Source organism: Halichoerus grypus, chromosome 15 (genome assembly GCF_964656455.1).
Source record: "Halichoerus grypus chromosome 15, mHalGry1.hap1.1, whole genome shotgun sequence".
NCBI classification, from domain to species: domain Eukaryota; kingdom Metazoa; phylum Chordata; class Mammalia; order Carnivora; family Phocidae; genus Halichoerus; species Halichoerus grypus.
In genome coordinates, this window is record NC_135726.1 from 11,755,801 (window position 1) to 11,776,836 (window position 21,036).

The following is a 21,036-nucleotide window of genomic DNA, read 5'->3' on the forward strand; positions in this document are numbered from 1 at the left end:
CTGGAGAAGACTGGACTAGATCATGCCTAAGTGCCGAACCTTCTTTGGTACCAGCCCAGCCCAGCCCTGTCTCTGGAAGGGGCATTTGAACAAGACAGGCATGATGGTTAATTTTATGTGTCAACTTGACTGGGCTAAGGGATGCCAAGATAGCTGGTAGAATGTGCCTGTAAGGGTTTTTTTCGGGAAGAGATTGCATTTGAATAGGTAGACTGAGTAAAGATCCTTGTCAGCAGTGTGGGTGGACATCATCCAATCCATTGAGGGCCTGGATAGAACAAAAGGAGGAGGAAGGCAAATTTGCTCTCTCCTTGAGCTCAGACAGACATCCTTCTCCCACCCATCCGTGCTCCTGGTTCTGGGAGATCTCCGGACTTGAACCGGACATACACCGTCAGCTCCCCGCCGGGGTCTCCAGCCCACAGACAGCTGACCATGGGACTTGGAAGCCTCCCTGTCTCCTATTGCTTCTCCTTCTTTGGAGAACCTGACGAAGGCAGCAGGAATATGCCCGAGGACCTGATTCATCACAAACCTAGTTTTGTGGCACGTTCATCTGTGGGTTGCTCTGAACAGTTTTTGAATCCAGTTAGACTTACCTCCCAGGGCAGATGAGTTTTGTGCAGTTAAGAGATGTGCCTTCAAGGGGTGCCTGGCTGGCTCAGTCGGTAGAACGTGCTCTTCTTGATCTCAGGGTCATGAGTTCAAGCCCCATGTTCAGTGTAGAGCTTGCTTTAAAAAAAATCTTTTTTTAATTAAAAAGAAAGAAAGAAAGAAAGAAAGAAAAGGTGGGGCTTCACTACCCTTCCTTTACACTTGCCCAGCGGTTCTGAGGTCTGGTGAACAAGTCCAAATTTGCCTTAAACTATTATTCCCAGCTGCTTGGCCTCCAATCTCACTCCCTCTCTGTCTTTATCTTCCCAAACTAAGGCTTCCCCTCCTTTTTTTTTTTTTTTTAAGATTTTATTTTTAAGTAATCTCTATACCCAACATGGGGCTCGAACCCACAAACCCGAGATCAGGAGTCTGGCACTCTACCAACTGAGCCAGCCAGGTGCCTCTCCCCTTCCTTTCAATGGCTTGCCGGCCCCCTTTTTCATCTCAACCCCTTTGTGTGTTCTCCAGGTCTACTACCTTGACCTTGAGCTGGGATCAGGCCCCAAGCGTCAGTTCTGGCACCATTGTTTTTTTGTGAACTTTGGCTGCCTCACACAGCCTCACTTTTGCTTGACAGTTACGAAGCCGCGCAGACTGGCCCATGGCAGCTGCCTCATTCGGTGCGTCCCTGGACAAGAGGGAGCCAGTGAGGCTGGGGCAGCAGGAGAGCGGAGCGCATCTGGGCTTCTGTGCCTGCAGATGGCAAACGGGTTCACTGCCAACTACAGCAAGACCCCAGGCCCCCCAGGATGAGCTGGGCTTAGGCTACCCTGGGCCTCAGGGCTGCTGAAACCTCCTTCCTTGGAGATGGCTAAACAAACGGATTATCTGGAAGGAAACCATTTAAAACCGACCCAAGGGTCACCTAGGTGGCTCAGTCAGTTGGGGCGTCTGACTCTTGGTTTTGGCTCAGGTTGTGATCTCAGGGTCATAGGATCGAGCCCCACGTCGGGCTCCCTGCTCCACGGGGAATCTGCTTGAGATTCTCTCTCTCCCTCTCCCTCTGCCCCTCTTCCCGCTCTCTCTCTCTCTCAAATAAATTAATTAAATTAAATTAAATCAACCCAAAGGCGCATCCCTTTCACAAGCCTGAGATGCTGGCAGCAAGAACAGTACCCCACAATGCACGGAGCTCTCGGGCAGCCTCTCTCCAAGCTGAGTCACGGTAGTGAGTCTCCCTCAGGCTGCCGGCGGCCCAGGGGTTGCCATGTCCTTGTTCCCTAGTCTCGCTGTGGCCTGGGTTATTCAGCAGCCTAAAGCGACGTGCCCAGAGGCCAGAGAGTAAGAGGGGATCCAGCTTCGGCTCACCAAGGGAGCTTTCCCCGTCCCCCCCCCCCACAAAAGGGAGACTCTGCTCCTGCTTACATGGGCTTTCTCCCCGGCAGGGCAAGAACTAGAAATCAGAAAACCTGGGTCCTAGCCCCAACTCTGTGGTGCTTTGACGAAGCCCCTTCCTCTCCCTGAGGGCTCCTTCCTGACAGGGCACGGTTTGCGCTGAGCCTTTCCCTCCCTGAAGTGTCCAGGGACACCGAAGGGGACACTGCGTGGGGTGCTGCCGGGATTCGAGGGGGAGAAAGCAACAGGAAGGGTTGTCCGGAAATCCTATCCCCACCTGTTTATTATTCTTCAGGCCTTTCTGCAAGCAACTCCCCAAATATGCCCAAGGGTCGGTGAGGACAGGAAAGTCAATAGCTGGTGGCTCCTTAAGGGCAGAAGAACCGGTAGGACTGTAGACTGTTGACCCATTCTCCTCTGTGGAACGGCCCAGAACCCCAAGTGCGGGGAGAGGTGGCTGCTCCCTGCTCACAGCTGTTGCATCTTTGGAAAAGTATCCTTGGCCGAATGGGACCTCCTGGCCCAAATTACTCCCCACCCCACGCCAGGCAGTGGTCAGTGTGTAGCCTAACAGGCCACCCCCTAGGTGGGACCAGTTCTGAAGTGCAAGTCACTCCAGAGCTCCCCGGAGGCCAGGCTGAAGCTGGACCTCCCCGTTCTCTCTGGCCCCACTCCCCTTCTCTCAAGAAGCTACTTTCAAAGAATCCCTGTCTCAGGCTCTGTCTTTAGGAAATGACAACCCCTATGATGTCTTGCACAGATTAGGTACACAATCAATATTTTTGCATAGGTGGCTATCACCCAGGGCCCCCCCCACCCCCCCGCCACGGGTTTCCATCAGGATGCAGACTCCCAGCAGGAGTCTGGGTCTGATGCCTTACAATACCCCGAGAGATGGAGAGATGGTTGAACAACGGAGGAAGACGCAGCCTTCTAAGGGAACAGAAGTAGACCCCCCAAATGGGTGGACCCAGGTGTCCCCAGCACTCTCTCTGAGCCCCCTATGCAATTGCCCCATTGCCCAGAAGGAGATACTGAGGTCCCAAGAGGGGCGACTGGCCCAGGTGGGGGGCATTAGAGCATGGCAGAGTCGGCGTTTAAATGCAGGCCTCCCCACTGAGGGTCTGCTTTCAGAAACCTTGGTTTGTCTCTCCCCAGGAACAGGTGGGGCTCAGGCTGCTGGACCCTGGAGGGGAGCCCCTCTCCGCACCGGCTTTGCTGCCCACACAGGCCCCCTGAACTCTTGCTCATCCTTCAAGCTCCTGTTTGAGCGCCACCTCCTCCAGGAAGCCTCTGCCAGCGCAGGCCGCCCAGGAGGGCAGAGCCCATTTCCACTCCTCCATCCGGGTCTTCACTGTGTCTCCAGGTCTTAGCCTGACATTGGAGGGCTGCCCCTCAGCAAGCATCACTCCATCCCACTCGGAAGGTCTGTCATCTGGGTGATATGCAGCCTTGTCTTTCTAGAACCTTCCGCCAGACATTGCTCCCATCAAACATTGAGCCCAAGGGCTTTGTATAAAGAACTTGCCAGAGGTCACCCTCGAGGCCAGAACGTGGGCCAGCCTCCAGCATCTTTTTTTTTTTTAATTGGCATATTTGTTTATTTCTCAATTTGTGAAAATGTCCTTAATTTGTTGATATAGCAAACAAATTTCAACTCTGATTGCTATGCAAAAGAACAGAAGATAATCTGCTTTGCAGTGAACTTTAAAGTTCAACTGCACACAGGCCACATGCTATATATGAAAAAATTACTAACTGAACTACAGGTATTACATACTGAAAAAAGTTAACAGTTTATTATAATTTATTTTATTTAACAATCTAGGAAGTTGCAGCCATCAGCAGTTCCAGTGCAATTTCAGGTGCAATTGGGAATTCAGGAATCTCTGCGGAGCTGTTAGTGTCGCGAGCCTTGTAGGTAAAATACATGCATATTTTTGATGGCACATGTGAAGGAATCTCTCTGAAATTGACTTCATTAGTTTTCGTTCTCTGCAAAGTGACCTGGGCCACTCAACATGGCTTTTATTGTTCCAGATGTTAGTGCATGTTCTCTTTTTACAATAAATTCATGACCATCTGAAGATACAATTTAACATACATGGCGTCAGGGCCTTCACAGCCACCAGAGGTTTTCTCTTCTCCATCCATTATGTTCTTATGAAATTCTACTTTACGTCCACAGGAACTTTAGTAGTTTCTCGTCAGCCCTGCAGCCACCGCAGCCACCGCACCGGGTCCCAGCCTCCAGCATCTTTATTAGCCTCCCCTTCTCTCAGCCGCATCAGGACGGGTGGGGCCGCGGCTGCCTCCGGGGAGCAGGAGAAGTAGAAAGCTCCGGGCCAGGAAAGGCCGGCTGGTGGGCGGAGAGACAAGTCAGCGATTCAGGCAGCAGCGTTTAACGGGTGTTTCCGCGCTGGGGGCCCCAGTAGCCCTTACATGCCCTGGATCCCAGGCCTTCCAGGACGTGCGAGCCAGGGCCACGTACTGCTCAATGCTCGGCGGTGGGGGTGGGGGCGGCTTTCACATAGAATGAAATAGGGAGGGGGCTCCCTGGAGCTGGGGGCCGCTTTGCTGCTTTACTAAAGCCTCATTTGACAGAGGGGATGAAAACGTGCTTAGAGTGGAAACACCATGCTGAAGTTCACAAGGCAGGACCAGAACCCAGGCCCTGCCCTGCCCTGCCCCTGGAGGCCAAAGGTGACAGGGAGGCCGGGTTCTTGCCAAAGTGCAGATCTCACTCCCTACCGTGAGTCCCTTCCTGTTTCCACAAGGGTCAGTCTCAGTCCCCGGGAGCAGGGAGACTTTCCCAGCGCCCCTGGGGGGCTGGGGGCCCGGCCTCCCTGCCTTGCTGAGAACCGGACCGCTGCTCTGGGGACTCGCACTGGTGACCTCAGTGTGACAACAGCTCTTTCGGGCTCTTTACTAATTTAGAGAATGTATACTATTCAGGCGGGTGGCTTCATCCCCGGATTCAGAAACACAACGCCCTGGGGATTGTTTCCAGTGGACAGTGAAATTCCACTTGTCACAGTCACTGAGAACGCAGGCCTGTTCCTGGAAGGGGCTCTGGTCTCTGGGTGTTTACAAACATCCTAGAAGACCAGGAGGCTGGCGGCCAGGGCCCTCGGAGCCAGCCGAGGTGGGAGCCTGGGGTTCTGCCCAGCTCAGCTGTCCTGTTCTGGGAGCCCTTGGCAAGTCCCTTCCCCTCTGCCTCCTGCCTGCTGGGGGCGGGGCGGGGTGGGGGGGCAGCGACCGGGCGGCAGGATTTGCGTGGGACTGGCCACAGGGTCTTACTCTGATGGCTGCTTGCTTGCATCTCCTGGGTGTCAGGCCCCAGAGTGTCTGTAGGAACCCATCCACGGTGGCTTGCATTTCCTAGGACTTGGCAATTGCATGTTCCCCTCATAAACTGTTATTAAAAAAAAAGAAAAAAGAAGTTAGCCAAGAACAGGCAAACTCTTAGAGACAGAAGGTAGAATGGTGGTTGCTAGGGGCTGGGGAAGGAGAAGGGGAGTTACGGTTTAATGGAGACATTTTGTTTGGGATTTTTTTTTTTTAATTTTTATTTTATTTATCAGAGAGAGGGAGAGAGAGCTCACAAGCAGGGGAAGCTGCAGGCAGAGGGAGAAGCAGGTTCCCGTCTGAGCAAGGAGCCCGATGTGGGACTCAATCCCAGGACCCTGGGATCACGACGCGAACCGAAGGCAGACGCTTAACTGACTGAGCCACCCTGGCGTCCCTGGGATGTTTCTGTTTGGGATAATGAGAAGGTTCTAGAGATGGATAATAATGATGATTATACAACACTGTGCATGAACTTCATGTCGCTGAATTGTACACTTAAAAATAGTTAAAATGGGGGGTGCCTCGGTGGCTCAGTCGTTAAGCGTCTGCCTTTGGCTCAGGTCATGGTCCCAGGGTCCTGGGCTCAAGCCCCGTGTTGGGCTCCCTGCTCAGCGGGAAGCCTGCTTCTCCCTCTCCCACTCCCCCTGCTTGTGTCCCCTCTCTCTGTGTGTCTCTCTCTGTCAAATAAATAAATAAAATCTTAAAAAAAAAAAGTTAAAATGGGGGGCACCCGTCTGGCTCAGTCGGAAGAGTGTGTGACTCTTGATCTCAGGGTCGTGAGTTCGAGCACAACATTGGGTGTAGAGATTACTTAAATAAATAAACTTAAAAAAAAAAACACAGTTAAAACGATGAATTTCCTGTTATGTATGTTTTACCACCATTTAAAAAAGTGTATACTGTTAAAAAAAAAATGCCCAAGTAATGATGTTCATTTGAAAAAACAATGGAAAATAGAGAAAATAATTTTAATTACACCGAAACCCCATTCCCTCCTCCAAAAACAGTCTCCTGTGAAATCCTAATCCATGAAGACAGATAAAACCCTACTTATTAATCAACCTCCCAGTAGGCCATCTCTAAATATTACACATGGTGAACAAAATCTCACTCCCACCCCAAGATAGCCACGGCTGATACTGTGCTATCTACCCTTCCACATTTTTTCCCAACGCAAATATATGACATAAATATAAATATGTGAATTTTTATGAAAATAGGATCTGACCATACTTATTCAGGAAGCCTATTTTTCTTCCCTTAACAGCATATTATAAATGTATTCCCATGTCACTCTCTATCATTGGTGGTGACACCCAGGATGGGATTCTATCATGTAAATATTCCACGATTTAAGTGGAGCCCGTTATTGAATATGTAAGTCGTTCCCCTGTTAATAAGGAGAGCTGCAAGTGATAGCCTTTCCATGTATATCTTTGGCTACTCATGAGTGCATTTTTAAAGATAAATTCCTGGAATTTTGGGGTCAAGGGGTCCCTGCCTGTTGGGGTTTTTTGCCTTGTCTTGCCAGATGGTATGCGGGAGCAATAGGTCATTTATAGCTATTCCCACGAACAGCAAGAGATGCCACTTGAGCTGAGTAAGAGGATTTCTGCCCTGGCCAAACTCAGCCATCGCCAGGATTCAGGCCTTAGGGCCCAGATGGGGAGCAGTCTGCGGGGCCAGGGCTCCTCCCATACACATCTGAACCCCCGGAATCTATGATGAGGTTACATTACAAGGCAAAAGAGGTTCTGCAGCTCTGATTAAATTAAGGATCTGGAGATGGAGAGGTGGTCCTGGATTACCTGAATGGACCCACGATAGTCACCAGGTTCTTTTAAGAGGGAGTCGGGAGGGCCAGAGCCAGAGAGGATGGGAGGATGGAAGCAGAGGTCAGAGTGACGCGGCGCCCCAAGCCAAGGGATGCAGGCGGTCTCTAGAAGCTGAAAAAGGCAAGGGAAGCTGTCCTCCCCTAGAGCCTCCAGAAGGAAGGTAGCCCTGCCAGCCAGTTTTGGACTTTCAGCCTCCAGAATTATAGGATAAGAAGTTCGTATTGTTGGGGCGCCTGGGTGGCTCAGATGGTTAAGCGTCTGCCTTCGGCTCAGGTCATGATTCCAGGGTCCTGGGATCGAGCCCCACGTCGGGCTCCTGGCTTAGTGGGGAGCCTGCTTCTCCCTCTCCCTCTGCCTCCCCTCCTGCTCATGCTCGCTCTCTCTCTGTATCTCTGTGTCTCAAATGAATAAATAAAATCTTTAAAAAAAAAAAAAAAGAAGTTCGTATTATTGTAAGCCACTAAGTGTGTAGGAATTTGTTCCAGCGTCAGTAAGAAACTAATACATCTATCTCCCTCCTGCCACCAGGTCCTGAAGCCGCCTTGTCTAGGGCACGATGGTCTCCCTCTGTAGCCAGTCGCCTGATGACCTGCACATCACCCCCTCTCCTAACCAGGTGCTTCTCAGGCAGAGCATACGGAAGGTTCTGTGAATGGGGGAGAGACAAGGAAGTACCCTGCCCTAGCCCCTAGGGCCCACCCTCAAGGAGACTGTGGAATTACCCTCAAGGATACTGGAACCTGGACTTGCTTAAGGTCACAGGATAAGTCTGAAGTGATGCCAAGACAGAACCCCAAGGTCTCACCTGGTGGGCCAGTGGGTTCCCCATCCACTTCACTAAGGTGAGCGTCTCTTTCTGTGCCAGGCTGACTTGCCGTCCCTGGGAGAGGTAGTCATTCACACTTTAGAGTAAGAAAGGACCTCTAGTCTGGGTACTCCCCCACCCGTCAATGTGGTGTTACTACAGAGTAGTGGAACTCAACTCTTAAGTTGAAAACCAGGCTTGGGGTGGTAGTTCCTGGTCTCATCCACTCCAGAGTTCACAGGGTCCCATTGGCCACCCCCAACCCTAAAAGGTCTCCTTCAAACAAGCTCAGATCTTGCTCTCCGTAGGAAGCTGCTTAACCTAAGTGCCTGGCTCATACGTGTGGCCATGATGGTCCCTGCTGTTTACAAAGCAAGGGTTCTTGCCCAAACTTTCCCAGAGTCATTCGATAGAATCCTCTCAACCACCCAGGAAGTATTATCCTCCCATTTCACAGATGAGGAAACAGAGCCCCAGACAGATTAACTCATGCATATGCACAAAATGATCCAGATGCAAGCAGCAGAGCAGGACTCAAACCAGGTAATCTAACTCCAGAGCCAAGAGCTGCCTGGGGTTGGCCTATGGAAGCATTTGTTTGGCTCACTCAGTCAACGTTTCAAAAGCCAGCGATTTTATAAAAACATCTGGATTTCTAGATTCTCTTGAAAAATCTGATGCACCAACTGAAAGAACTCCCTATCACCAAAGCAAGGTCAATACATGCAAGAAAATAAAGTAGTATTGGATTATAATCCAAGGTATAAAATGAATATCCACGAGTTCATACTGATATAAATAAATGAATAATAAATGAAGAAGAGAGGAATTTCCCACAGAAGAATTCCAAATGTTTTTATGTAGATATTCTGCCCTCAGGAAATGGAGCATAAATCCTCATTCCTTCCAAAGAGTACAGAATAGAAAACCTGACAGACACTGTGTTAGCGACGTGATCAAGGTCAGCATAATAGTGATAAGTTGTCCCGTTGACAGTATCTATCCTTGATATGTGGTGAGAATGACATTTTACCTCTGAGGTCGTCCCAAAAATCCATAACCCCAGTCTAACCATGAGAAAAACACTAGGCAAATCCCAGTTGAGGGACATTCCAGAAAATCCCTGACCAATACTCATCAAAACTGTCAAGGTCATCAAAAGCAAGGAAAGTCTGAGAAATGGCCACAGCCCAGCAGAGCCTAAGAGGACATGACAGCTAAATGTAATGTGGGATTGTCTATGGGATCTTGGAACAGGAAAAGGACAAGGACAGTGGGGGAAAACTCAGGCAGTCTGAACAGAGTGTGAGCATTAGCTAATGAGATGTTATCAATGTCAGTTCCTCAATGGTGACAAAAGCACAGTGCTAATGTAGGATTATCCCACGGTGCCCTCAAGTGCCCTGAAAGGCTCACTGTGTGCTCCTGGGCCAGGAGTCCCTCTGTTAGAGAGGTCCCTGGTTACCCTGGTTGGGGGTGGGGAGAAGGAGCCACCTCCCAGGCCTCTCTGCCTTCTAGACATGGCAAGGTCCAGGGGACAGAAGCCTGGGTGTCCAGAGACCTGAGTATGAAGCTTGTCTCTGTCCCGAATTACTCTGTGGCCAGGTCCAAATTCCCTTCCCTCCCAGTGCCAGGAACAGCAATAACCATTGTCTCCCTAGGGCCCTGGTCGGCCCTCAAGGATCTTCTCGGGGTGCTGGCAACTGCTCAGGCAACCCAGCTGTTGCTTCTCGTGTGAATTACTAGTCGTGAGGCCCCCAGAGCCTGTCCTCTGTGGGACTGAGTCATCCTGGGATCATTTGCCTGCTGGGGAATGGAGGATGCAGTTGTGGGCGGGGGGTACAACACCCTACCCAAGGTGCTGGGTCCCTGCCTTGGAGTAAGTGAGGCTCTGGCCAGGGATCCCTTTTCCTGTGCTAAGGGATGAGTTAGAGACACCCTCCCCGAATAAGCGGCTGGAAGCCATTGTTGGGGACCAGATGGAGGCAAGGACTAGATAGCTTGGAGGTCATGACCCCAGCTGCACCCCTCCCCTGGGTTTCCATTTCCCTATACCCAGGGGTGTGGGGGGTCTTTTCCCACTGCTAGCCCCATTCTGGCCTGGGCACCTAGAGAAGGGGCTGATGCGAGAAGATACAGAAACAGTGGGCGAAAAGAATCCAGCCAAAGGAGAGAAGGGAGGAGGAGGAGCCCGGACTCAGTGAGGGAGGGGCCAGGGTGGCCGTGGGGGCCTCTGAGACAGCGCGCGCATGTGGCTGGGAGCCCAGGCGCCAGGCTGAGCTGCTGCCCCCAGCTCGGGAGCCCCAGTGCCGGCTGGACGAGGGCGGGTGGGCACGGGCAGGGCTGCCTGCCAGACACACACACAGAGCGCTCTTTGAGGAGGTGGCAGCTGTCGGCCCAGACCCCCTCTGTTTGCTGGGGCCCTGCCTGCTCCCTCCAACAATGCCTTACCGAGCACTGGGGCTGGGGAAACTGAGGTGCATAACTGACAATGCCCATTCAAGGGGGCGGGCAACACTGCTTAGGTGGAACAGGAAAGGACCCCAGCTCATCAGTCCTAGAATTGGGACTTGGGCCTCATAGCAGGCCTCGATTTCCCCCCCTTTCTTGCACATCTAGTACCCCTCTCATTGCTGGGGACCACTGTTAGGACTCTCCCCAGGAGCATCCTAGAGAAAGACCAAGGCAGCCCCACCTCTCGGGGAAGAAGGCTGGAAAGCCTCCTAAACCCCAGTGGATGACCTGCCAACGGGGGGTTTTGAGGCCTGGGGAGCTGGGGCCGGATCTAAGTCTCCGAGAAAGCTCACCTCACCCGTACTTCCTCCCCTCTGTTCAATGACCTTAGGACTCCTGGCACTGCACACCTGGCGGATGAAAGAACCTGTAGCCCTGGGTGCTTGCCCCTACAGATGTCTTAGAGGGCTGGAGCTCTGTCCCCCAGGTCCTGCCATGAACCACATTTGCTGCCAGCCAGCTTCATGGAGCCAGCTCTACCTTTCCTCCATGGAGGGGTGGGGTGGGGCAGTGGTGCTGATCTCCCTGGACTGACCCGGCTGTGGAACCTTGGTCTAGGTGCTCACTCATCCTTCCTGGGTGGTAGCAGCCCCTTCTCTGGGAAACAGAGGGAACAGGGACAGGCTGTATACGATGAGTGGCAGACCAGAGTGGTCGGACTCCTGGTTCTGCCTTCTGGTTGCTGAGGGATTTCAGAGCCTCAGTTTATTAAATGTAACATGAGAAGAGCAAGGCCTACCTGGCAGGGGGTGGGAAATTAGGGCGCACAGGTATGGGCCCTCTATCTGTGGACACCATGGCAGATGTGGAACAGCTGAAGAAATTGGGGATGTTTAACCTTGGGGAAGAAAGGCTGGGGCCGCGAAGGCCCCTCTTCCAGCGTCTAAGGGCTGGCCCTTGGCTCTGGGTGGCCTGGCTGTGGGTGGCCCTTGAGTGGGGGTTATGGGGAGGCAGGATCCTCCCTAAAAGCCAGTCCAGCTCTATCTGTCAGCTCTATTTGTCGGATGACCCGACAATGCGCTAGGCTGTTCCCAGGCAGTCGGAAGCTCCCCACCACCGAGGGAGGGGCCGCGGGGGAGGGCAGAGCGGACGGAGGAGGTCTGGGCAGCGTAGCGTGGGGGTGCCCGGGTCTCTGGGCTTTCAGCGGGAGGAGCGGGGAGGGTTTCTAGGAGCCCTGCGAGGCTGACCTGCAATCGCCTTCAGACACAGGGACTGGGAGCCCCGCCAGACCACAGGGCAGGCGCCCAGCATCCTGGGCTGGGCAACGTGGGGGGTGGGGGCTCTGGTCTCCAGAACCCGGTGGGAGAACAGGACATGGTGCGACTCGAGGTGGCCCTTGAAGGTTGAGTAAAGGGTGGAGACCGAGCCTCCTCGCCGCGTTGGGCCGACAGAAAAATGCGGTGGTCCGGGGTCCTCGCCTTTAACGCGGCCCCCGGGGAGGAGACGGGAGGGGGAGGGGCGGCGCGGCGCATGCGCGGCGCGGGCTGGAGCCGCCGGACAGTCCGGCAGCCGGGAGCGCGCAGGAGCCGGCGGGGAACCCCGAGAGCGCCGGGACCCCGCGCGGGGGGCTCTGAGCGGCGCGGCGGACCGGAGCCCCCAGCCTGCCGGCGCCGCTGCCCGCCCGGGGCCCGGGAGCGGAGGCCAAGATGTCCGTGCCGGTGAGTACCGCCCGCCGGCCGGGACCCCGGGTCTGCCGCCCCCGGCCGGGCCTGAGACCTCGCGCCGCCCGCTCCAGGCCTAATGCCGTGGGGGGCTCCGGGCTGGGGGCGGAGGTCACCCCACCTGGGCCTTCCCGGTCCGGGCATGAATGGGGGTTAGCGTGGGGGCGGCTTCTCTGCCCCTGCCTTTCTGTGCACCCTCTCACAGGAGCCGGCTCGGCCTGGGTTCCGTGCTGTCCCCTCCGGGACCCCCCTAGGACGGGAGGCTTGGCAGGGGCCTTTGTTGGCCCCGGGAAACCCCTGGGACGGCCGGGCCAGGCCGGAGTCCGTGCTGTCCCGCGGAACCCCCTCCCCCCACCGGGATGGCCAGGCCTAGTGGGGAGAGGTCTGTGTCGCTCGCCGGGAGGCCCCCTCCAGGATGGCTGGGCCGGGTGAAGGGGGGAGGTCTGTGCTGCCCCCAGGAAGCCACCTGGGGCAGCTGCCCCGTTGTGCTCCAGGGACGTCCCCGCGATGGCCAGGCCTGGGGCCGGGGGTGTGTCTCTCCCTGGACAGCCCACCCCCAGGACGGCCTGGCGGAGTGCGGATCTGTGCCAACCCCCAGGAAGGCTGATGGGCTCACTTTCCCGGGAAGTTTTCCTCTGGGTGCCGGACCGGCCCTTTCCTCCCTCCTAGCCATGGGGGCTTCTCTTCTCGCCTGTCACCCCCTCCTCCTGCCCCAGCCAGGCAGGCTTGGCCAGCTCCCAGGCCATCATGGCTCCACACTTAGGCCTGCATCTGGGGGCATCGGGGCGCCTCCTAAGGGTGGCAGGTGATCCTGGCCACCCCCTGTCACCAGGCCTCAGGTGCAGGCCCCAGCCCTCTTTACAGATGGACAGACTGAGGTAGGGGCCCACATCCTGCGTCCTACCCGGAAGGGGCGCCATCGAAGGCTGGGCCATCTGTGGCTTTCAGCCATTGTTTCTCTGCTGACTTAGGGTCTTTTCCCTCTGACAGGAAGGGGCAGTGGGCCAGAGTGCCTGCCCACCTGCCCGCCTTCCTGGGACTGCGCCTCACTCCTAGCCCTATTCTTAGGGTGAAGCAGACAGTGGGGGCTTCCTGGCAGAGCAGTGGCCTCTTAATGGACCACCGTGGAGTGTGTGGAGATTACAGAAGGTGCTGGGTTAAGTGCAGAGCGTTGTTATTATGGAATCAGAGACCCCAGCTCCTGCCGCCTCCAGAGCGGTAATGCAGAGTTACAGATGAAAAAAGTACGGCTTCCAGACTGTGCTGAGGTGGACTCCACCCCCCCTCCACCGCTCCACCCCCCCCCCTACCCGCGTGTTCGGGTTCAGAGCATAACTGCCTCATCTTTAGAAAGATAGAAAGAAGACAGAAAATGCCTGTCTTCTCTCCTGCTCTGCTGTCCTGCAAAGCTCTGGATCTTTTCTGGCCCAGGGTATCAAGGGACCTGCCCTGACCCTGTGGGCCCTGGCTGGAGGGGAAGTGGACCCTCTGAGCCTGCTTGAGGGCCTGGGGCTTTAGGGCAGTAGTGAATGGGGAATGTGACTCAGGCCACATCACAAGCTGGGTGGGTCTCAGTTTGGGAGGTCTGGGCTTGATTTGGTTTGGTTGTCCACAGTCATAGCAGAGGTCTGGACCTAGAGTTAGGGTGGCAGCCAGACCCCTTGCCTTACAGGACTTTGGGCAGCCTTCCTGGGCTCGGTACCTCAGTGGCCCCGACTGTAAGGAGAGAGGTATGGCAGGGGGGTGGGTCTGACTTAGGCACTGCTGTGGACGCCTGCGTAAAGACCTGGAGCCGTGGTCTGCACGGTGGGTCCCCTCCGCTGCTATAGCTCCAAGTCACTCCCCACACTCCGGCCTACAGCCGCGGCCCTCGGGGGTTCTGCTGGGGGTGGGCAGAGGCCTCACCATCTGCCCCTAGTGGCTGGGCTGTCAGAGTACCCCAGCTCTCTCCTGGGACCTTGGGCAGTGTATGAGCTGGTGGGGCTGGGAGGAGAGGTTCATTTTTGGAGCTGCTGTGAAATGTTCTGAAAATGGCTTTCCTATGCTTGTGAGTGGTGAGGCCCCTCGGAGGCTTCCAGGCCAAGCTGCCTCCTTAAGCCCTGCTCTTGGAACCCAGAGTGGTGACTGCCCATGTGGTACTCACGGATGTGTTTTGGTTTTAAGCATACCCGTTCATTTGGGCAATCTTTTCCTGGATGGGGCTGACGCAGGCACTTTGGCCCATAGAAATTACAAGATGCTTCCAAATGGAATGGGAGGTGGTGGCAGGGAGAGAAGAGGTTGGGATGGGCCAGGTTGAGCTAGGAGTGACTTCCTCTTAGAGTGGGGTCCTGTGCGGGGATTAGCTGATCTCACTCTGATATTTGACCCTCATGGGCTCTGGGGCCCAGAGAGTCATCCCGAGGCTCTGCTCAGTTGCTCCTTCTTCTTGCCTGAGCTGAGGGAGGCGCTCACATAGCACCTGGAGATTTACTTCCTGGCCGTTCCCTGACATTGGCCTTCTTCTTGGGCATGGCCATCTGGCACCCCAGGCCTGTCTCTTCCCTCCAGTCAGGCAGGGAGCATTTGAAAGGAAACCCGCCGTGCCACCCCCCTGAGGCCCCTGGTGGGCATTGGCATGATTCATGTTTAGGAGCGGCAAGATGCGCTGTCAGGCAGGAGGCCAGCTTCCAGCTTGTGGACAAGTCCCCTGATGTCTGTTCCTGCCACTCATTTCCTGTCTGTGAAATGGACCCTACCCTGCTAGCCTCTCTGCTCCCTTTTATTTTATTTATTCATTTTAATTTAATTTTTTATTTTCCTTTTTAAAATTATTACTATCTTTTCCTCTGCTCCTTTACTGATTGACGGTGGGTCCTTTCAAGGAGTGAAGGCGCTGATGTGTGTGCTAGGAGCTGGGCTCTGGGCTTCACAGGCTCGCGGAGGACCTGTGTCTTGCCAGGGTTGCATGGCTACTGAGAGACGAAGTCGGGGCGGGAGCCCGGTCTGGCAGGATGCAGAGCCGGAAAGTGAGCGTCATCCTGCATGGCCTCTCTAATTGTGGGGGCTGCGGCCTGTTGAGCTGTCCACAGAGGCCAAGGCTGCTGAGAGCCTGACCCTCTGCTTGTGGCTTTTCAAGTATGAGTTTGTGTAACCCCTTCGGTACCCTGGGGAGATAAGGCAGCTGGGACTCGGAGAGGCCAGGCAGCTTGCGCCGGCTCTGCGGCAGGGTGGGTCTAGCCCCGTGAGGCCCCAGCCGTGGTTGGTGGAGATCAGTGGACCAGGTGTGGCACCTGGTTGCACCTCCACCAGCGATCCCAGGAACCAGGGGTGGCTGGTTCTATGCCAGCCGGCGCTGTGATGGGACAGCTGGCCAGGAAGCCAGGAGGCTCTGCCCTGGGCTCACTGCTGGGCTCACCGCTCCAGGCTGTGGACGGCTGAGGCCCGATGTAACGGGCTCAGAAGAAGACAGTGGGGAGAGGCAAGGTCCTAGTCCAAAGTCCTCCGCTCGGGCTCCAAAGCACCTGGCTTGCCGCTCCTCCCACCTGGCCTTGGCTCTGCCTGGCCCTCCCTCTGCAGGAAGTGATCTCCGGCCACTGCCTTGCTCACCAGGTCACTCCTGCTCACCCGTGCTCACCCTCAAGTGCTCAGGCAGAGGGCACCATTCTGCATAGCCCTCGGGGGCTCGCATCTGTGACTGTGTGTTTATTGCTGGGGTTATTTGGTTGCTGTCAGGCTCCCTCACCAGGCCGCAGGCTTCCTCGGGGTAGGTCCCAGGCCTGCTTGGCTCCTGTCTGCCTCAGTGCCCTAGCTTGCCCAGGCTGCTTGCTGAGCATGTGGCACGGGGAGTGCAGAGGAACCCCCGCGGACAGACAGCCGGGTCCCCATGCAGAGAGCCTGGCGTCTCAGCTGCTGTCCTGGAAGCCTGGCTGGGGGCTGAGTGGGGCTTCCCAGAGAGGCTGCTTCAGGATGGGGAGGACTTTTGGTGAGTTGAGGGCAAGGGCTCTAGAATGAATCATGCTGGCTAGTCTACACCTTGAGCTGTTACTGAATCTCTCTGAGCCTGTCTCCGCATCTGTATTACAGGGAGGTTAACAGCGCTAACTCGTGGAGTTTTGTGAGAACTTGGCAAGGGTTGCAGAAAGCTCTTAGTAAGAGGCTAATAAGTCATAGCAGCTCCTTTGGTTGAGGTTATGATCTTTATCCTGCAGCACTGGCTGGTGCAGTGGCCGAGACCCACTCCTGACTTGGGGCGGGGTGATCAGCTCTCTGTGGCCTGCCCAATCTTCCCCCAGTGGCCCTTTCTTGATGGTTAGTGTGTTTCCCACTAAGGCCTTAGCATAGGATGACCCTAGACCCTCGCCTGCCCCACCTTGCCAACAGGACCCCTGCCTCTTGAGCTTTGGATGGGCAGGTACTTGTCCTCACCCCACCGACATACAGTGGTCTCCGTTAGGGCCACCAGCTGGCCCACCGTGCTTCAGGCCAGGTGGACATGCCCTGCACTGAGTGCCCCCAGGAGTGGGTACAGAATTGCAGGCAGTGGAAGCCCTGGGGCCCTGCAGTCTGTCCTCAGGTATGATCTGCAGCAGCCTGCTCAGTAAGGGAATAGCCCCTCTACAAGAAGGAGGCACTTTTAGGGGGTGCTCAAGCCCGTGAGTGAGGCAAGTGGGCCACAAAGGCAGCACCCACTGAGCCCCCACTTCCCACCTCCAGGCAGGAGGCTGTGTTCCCTAGGTCAGGGGTGCCTGGGATCCTGCCCCTCTCCCCCCACCCCCCCATGTCAGTGGGTCACCTTCACCACTGGGTCACCTTTACCTCCCCAGCCTTTGACTTGGGCTTTGTCACAGCTGCCTGCTTTGATTTCATCCTGGTCAAACCCCATTGTTTCTTTGGTTTACTCTTAGTCACTGTTTGCCAGGCCATTTTCTCCCTCTCTTCAAGAAAAGAAAAATGGCTGGGGACAGGTTGGGAACTGTGGTAGAGGTGGTGTTGGATGCCTGCTCTGGCCAGATTGATGGTCACAAGTTGCAGCTCTAAAATTAATCCCTTCTCTAAAGAAGATTAGAGGCTGAGGGGGCTTTTCAGTCATCTAAATTTATTATTTAAACTCCTCCAAGTTCCAAGAAGGATTTGAAGCAGATTATAGTGAAAGACACAAATAGTCTGGGATCATCAAAAGATCCAGAACTATGTAATGTATGGGGAAGGTAGACATACATAACTTTAAGCTCCCTGACAGCCAGGGTAAAAAGGGTAACACGGTGGGTTTAGGATTGCAATACCTATTTTTGTATTCTTAATTCCATGTATTTTTTCCTCTGTGCTTTGTTTTATTTTTACCAGTGAGACTCTTTTTATTAAGGAATTTTACATCTATTGAAATGGACAGATGTTAGATGAGTTTTGACTAATGCAGACCCCATGTCACCATCAATCAAATCAAGATACATCTCCATCATCTCAGCAAGTTTGAAAGTGTCCCTTTTGCAGTCACCTGTCTCCAACCCTCTGTAAGGTGGCCAGCATTCTGATTTCTTGCATTGTGGCTTAGTTTATTTATCTTAGAACACACTAGCACGAGCATGTTGGGGGAGGGGCAGAGGGAGAGAGAATCCCAAGCAGACCCTTAGCTGAGCAGAGCCCAATGGGGCTGGGCCTCATGATCCTGACATCATGACTTGAGCCCCAAACCAAGAGTCGGATGCTGCACTGACAGGGCCACCCAGGCGCCCCTGTTCTTGAGCTTACTGTAAGCGGAAGCATATAGCGATGTGCTCTTTGAGGCCTGGCTTCTTTCATTCAGCGTAACAGTTTTGAGATTTTCATCCATGCAGTGTGTATCAAGAGTTCTTTTTTCTCTGCCATGTTGAGTAGTGTTCTGTTTATGAATATGAAATTATGTACTTAGCCCTTCTCTTGCTGATGGATGTCTGTCTCTGGTTTTGTACGCTGTGTATTTTTAGGTACTGGAACCCTGGCATTGTTGGCATAATACTCCATTTCAGTATTTTATAAGACCTGATATCCAAGCACGTGCGCCTTGAGGCATGCCTAGAGAGTTGTCTGCGCTTCCAGATCCTGGGTCCCCCCGAGTTACATCTTGTTCAGGAAGTGGTGTGACCACACACCCTTCTATTCAGCCCTGCCCAGGTATCTGGGGTTTGTGTGCCCTCTTTCTAGGTTGCTCGAGAGGTGACGTGTCTTAGGTTTTGGAGTCAGCTGTGTTTATCCAGTCCAGTCCAGAGGTCCTGGCAGGGAGACACCTGTAGAGAGCAGGAGGTAGGAGAGTATGGAGCCTTACCTGTATGCTGCCCCCATCGCTGCACCCTCTCAGGTCTGGACAGATTCCTGGGCTCACTCTTTGTCCCGAGACACCGCCCTGGGCAGATACTCTGGGCTGCTCCGCTTTAACTCTAGGGAGCCCAGTCTGGTGGACACCCCCTACCCACTCAAGGAATGGGGGGAGGTTGCGTGAGAACCATTCTCTGCATCAGGGCACTGCACACGGAGGGAGTTGGCGAGCCTGTGCTATTTTTACTAATCTTTACCGTTATTTTTTCTACATAATGAGCCTGGTAGGAGATTCACTCATCTGGTTAAATGCCACCTCTTCAGAGAGGACCCCCCCACCCCAGCACCTTGTATGAATTAGCCCCTGCCATCGCCTGTGGTCTGCTGCATTCTCCTCCCGAGCTCTCGTCCCCACAGACGGTCCGTGTCTGTGTGTGTGCCGCGCCCCCCCACCCCCCCAGGACCCGTTTTCATGCAGCTGTGTCCTGGTGGTGATAGGTGCTGAAGGAATGACCGGCACACTGTAATGTGGGTAGTGAGAAACCCCGTAACCGGCCCTTCCCCACACGGCCAGCGCCCCCAGCCTGGGCTGCTAGAGATAGGGGCAACAGGGCTTCGCAGGGAGGTTTTGCCCGAGGGTGTCAGAGCAGGTTTTGTTCCTCTTGTGGTTCAGGGGCTCAGGGAAGCTCGGGCCCCCCGAGCAGGGGCTGGGAGAGTTGGGAGGGCTTAGTGGAGTGCCCAAGGGAGTGCCCCCCAGTGCCAGGCCAGGTGTGGCTGCTGTGTGACTGGCAGGTGCATGGGCGTGCTGCTGACACCAGGGTGCCTTTGTCGGCCACGGTCTCCTGGCCGGTGGTGGGCGGGCCTGCTGCTGTCCTTACACTGAGCACGCGCGCCGACCATGGCTCCGAAAGGTACGGTGACGCCAGCTGGAGTCACTAACAGTCTCTGCCCTGTGCCTGTGGCTTCCAGCTGGCTGAGGACTGGGCTCTGGGCGTCCTGCGGCCCCTGGAGCCTTCCTCTGTGGGCCGGAGCAGGGCGAGCAGGACGCCCCAACAGAGCTGTCCAAGGAGGGGGAGGCAGCGGCTCCTTCCTGCGCTCTCACCCTGCTGCCCCCAGAGCCCCAGGGTCCCCTCCTGTGACTCCACTGCCCCTCACGCCTCTCCCTGCCCACCTACCCCAGCCAAGTGGCCGGGCCACGTTGTCTGCCCCTCCTGGGTCTCTGTGGGTGTGAGCACCTGTGTCCCTGCGGAAGGAGGCTTGGGGGGGGTGGCAGATGGCATTTGAAGTCATCCCCCTCCAATTGCCCTGCTAGGCTGGGGCTGGTTGCTATGGGGAGAGGCGCGAGCAGATGGCTAGCTGGGGTGGCTTCTTGATCGCACCCTTGTCCCTGCCGGCCCAGGCTGTCAGCCAGGGCTGGGCAGCCACCAGCAGCTAAGCTTTTTCTCTGGGGACAGGGACTTGTCTTCATCCCCCACCCCCAGCCAGGACCTTGCTCCTCTCTCCGCCTGCCCCCATTTCTTCTGCAGCCTCTTCTGCATTCCTCCCCCAGGTAGTGTTGGGGAGGTGGGGTGGTAAGGATGCAGGGAGAGGTGTTCACTAGCAGAGAGGGCAAGTGCATCTAGGCCCTAACCTTCTCCTTACACACATGGGGGCCTGGTTGTTGGTCCAAGCACCCAGGGGGATCCCGTCGGGAGAGGTGGTCTCTGAGGGAGATGGGTATGAAGGGGTGCAGAGGAGAAAGGGGACTGGGGCCACCCGGAGTCAGCGCCCTGGGGTGTGGCAGAGAGCCTCTGGGAAGTGCTCCAGGGCCCAGCCACGTTCACCAGCTCCAGCCTGGGGCCTGCTGTGAGCCAGCCTGGGGCTCTGCTCCTCTCCGAAGCTGGCACCTCCAGGTGCCTCGGCTGCTCTTTAATTTTCCAGTTAGAAAAGCAACAAGAAAAAAATTAGAAGAGTATTCAGTTCCTTCCAGTTCCCAGTCCTTGAAAGAGCCACAGCAGGTAGGGGAGGGAGTTGGGGGGGGTGCGCATTGCAATTGCTGGGAGCCAGGCCTGGATCTGGGAGGGCAGTCAGCCCTCTGCCCTCACTGGCTGTGTCCCTGCACCTGGCAGTCCCCCCCCCCCCAGGGGACCCAGGTCTCCAGGCACTAGCCTGGGGGGAGGTAGAAGAGGATGGCAGGCTGAGATTTGGCTCCAGGCTGGTGGGCCCGCCCACCTTCCCACAGTCAGACTCATCATGGATGAATGAACTGCCCCGTTGGTCACTGGTCACTCCATCCTCAGAGAGCAGGGGAAAATGGGAAAGCTCCTTATGTCCGGCAGCTGCAGCATCACCCTAAGAGGACATGCTCTGCACTATTGGAGGTCACCTGGAGTGCTTTCCCGTGGGGACACACCTGGCTCACTGGGTGGGCGGGCTGCAGTCAGCTCAGTTCCTGGTGGTGTGACCTGGGCACAGCACGTCCCCTCTCTGGGCCTCTGGGGAATGGAGTTCTGACGGCCAGTGTGCGGGGCATCCAGCCTATGTGTGGCAGTGGTTCTGGATGCGGCTGGACTCACGTCTTGCCTGGGCCATCCACAGGCTGCCTTCAGCTCTCAGGCTGGTTTTG

At 55.4% G+C, this 21,036-nt stretch overlaps 1 protein-coding gene, 1 non-coding gene and 1 pseudogene across 3 annotated transcripts in view; 1 reads left to right on the forward strand and 2 right to left on the reverse strand.

Annotated features, from left to right (window-relative positions):
- Positions 1-983: 983 nt before the first annotated feature.
- Positions 984-1,056, reverse strand: TRNAR-CCU (transfer RNA arginine (anticodon CCU)). The gene has a single exon. It is a non-coding gene; the product is annotated as a tRNA-Arg (tRNA).
- Positions 1,057-3,808: 2,752 nt separating this feature from the next.
- LOC144380319 (elongin-C pseudogene) lies at positions 3,809-4,242 on the reverse strand (annotated as a pseudogene).
- Positions 4,243-11,685: 7,443 nt separating this feature from the next.
- Positions 11,686-21,036, forward strand: part of BCAR1 (BCAR1 scaffold protein, Cas family member) — a 37,447-nt gene continuing 28,096 nt past the window's right edge. Inside the window, exon 1 of one of the 2 annotated variants that reach the window (XM_036088017.2) lies at positions 11,686-12,155. In XM_036088017.2, the coding sequence (XP_035943910.1) occupies positions 12,144-12,155 (12 nt within the window). In that variant the 5' untranslated portion in view covers positions 11,686-12,143. The remainder of the gene's footprint in view (positions 12,156-21,036) is intronic. The other variant, XM_036088020.2, reaches the window with a different exon arrangement.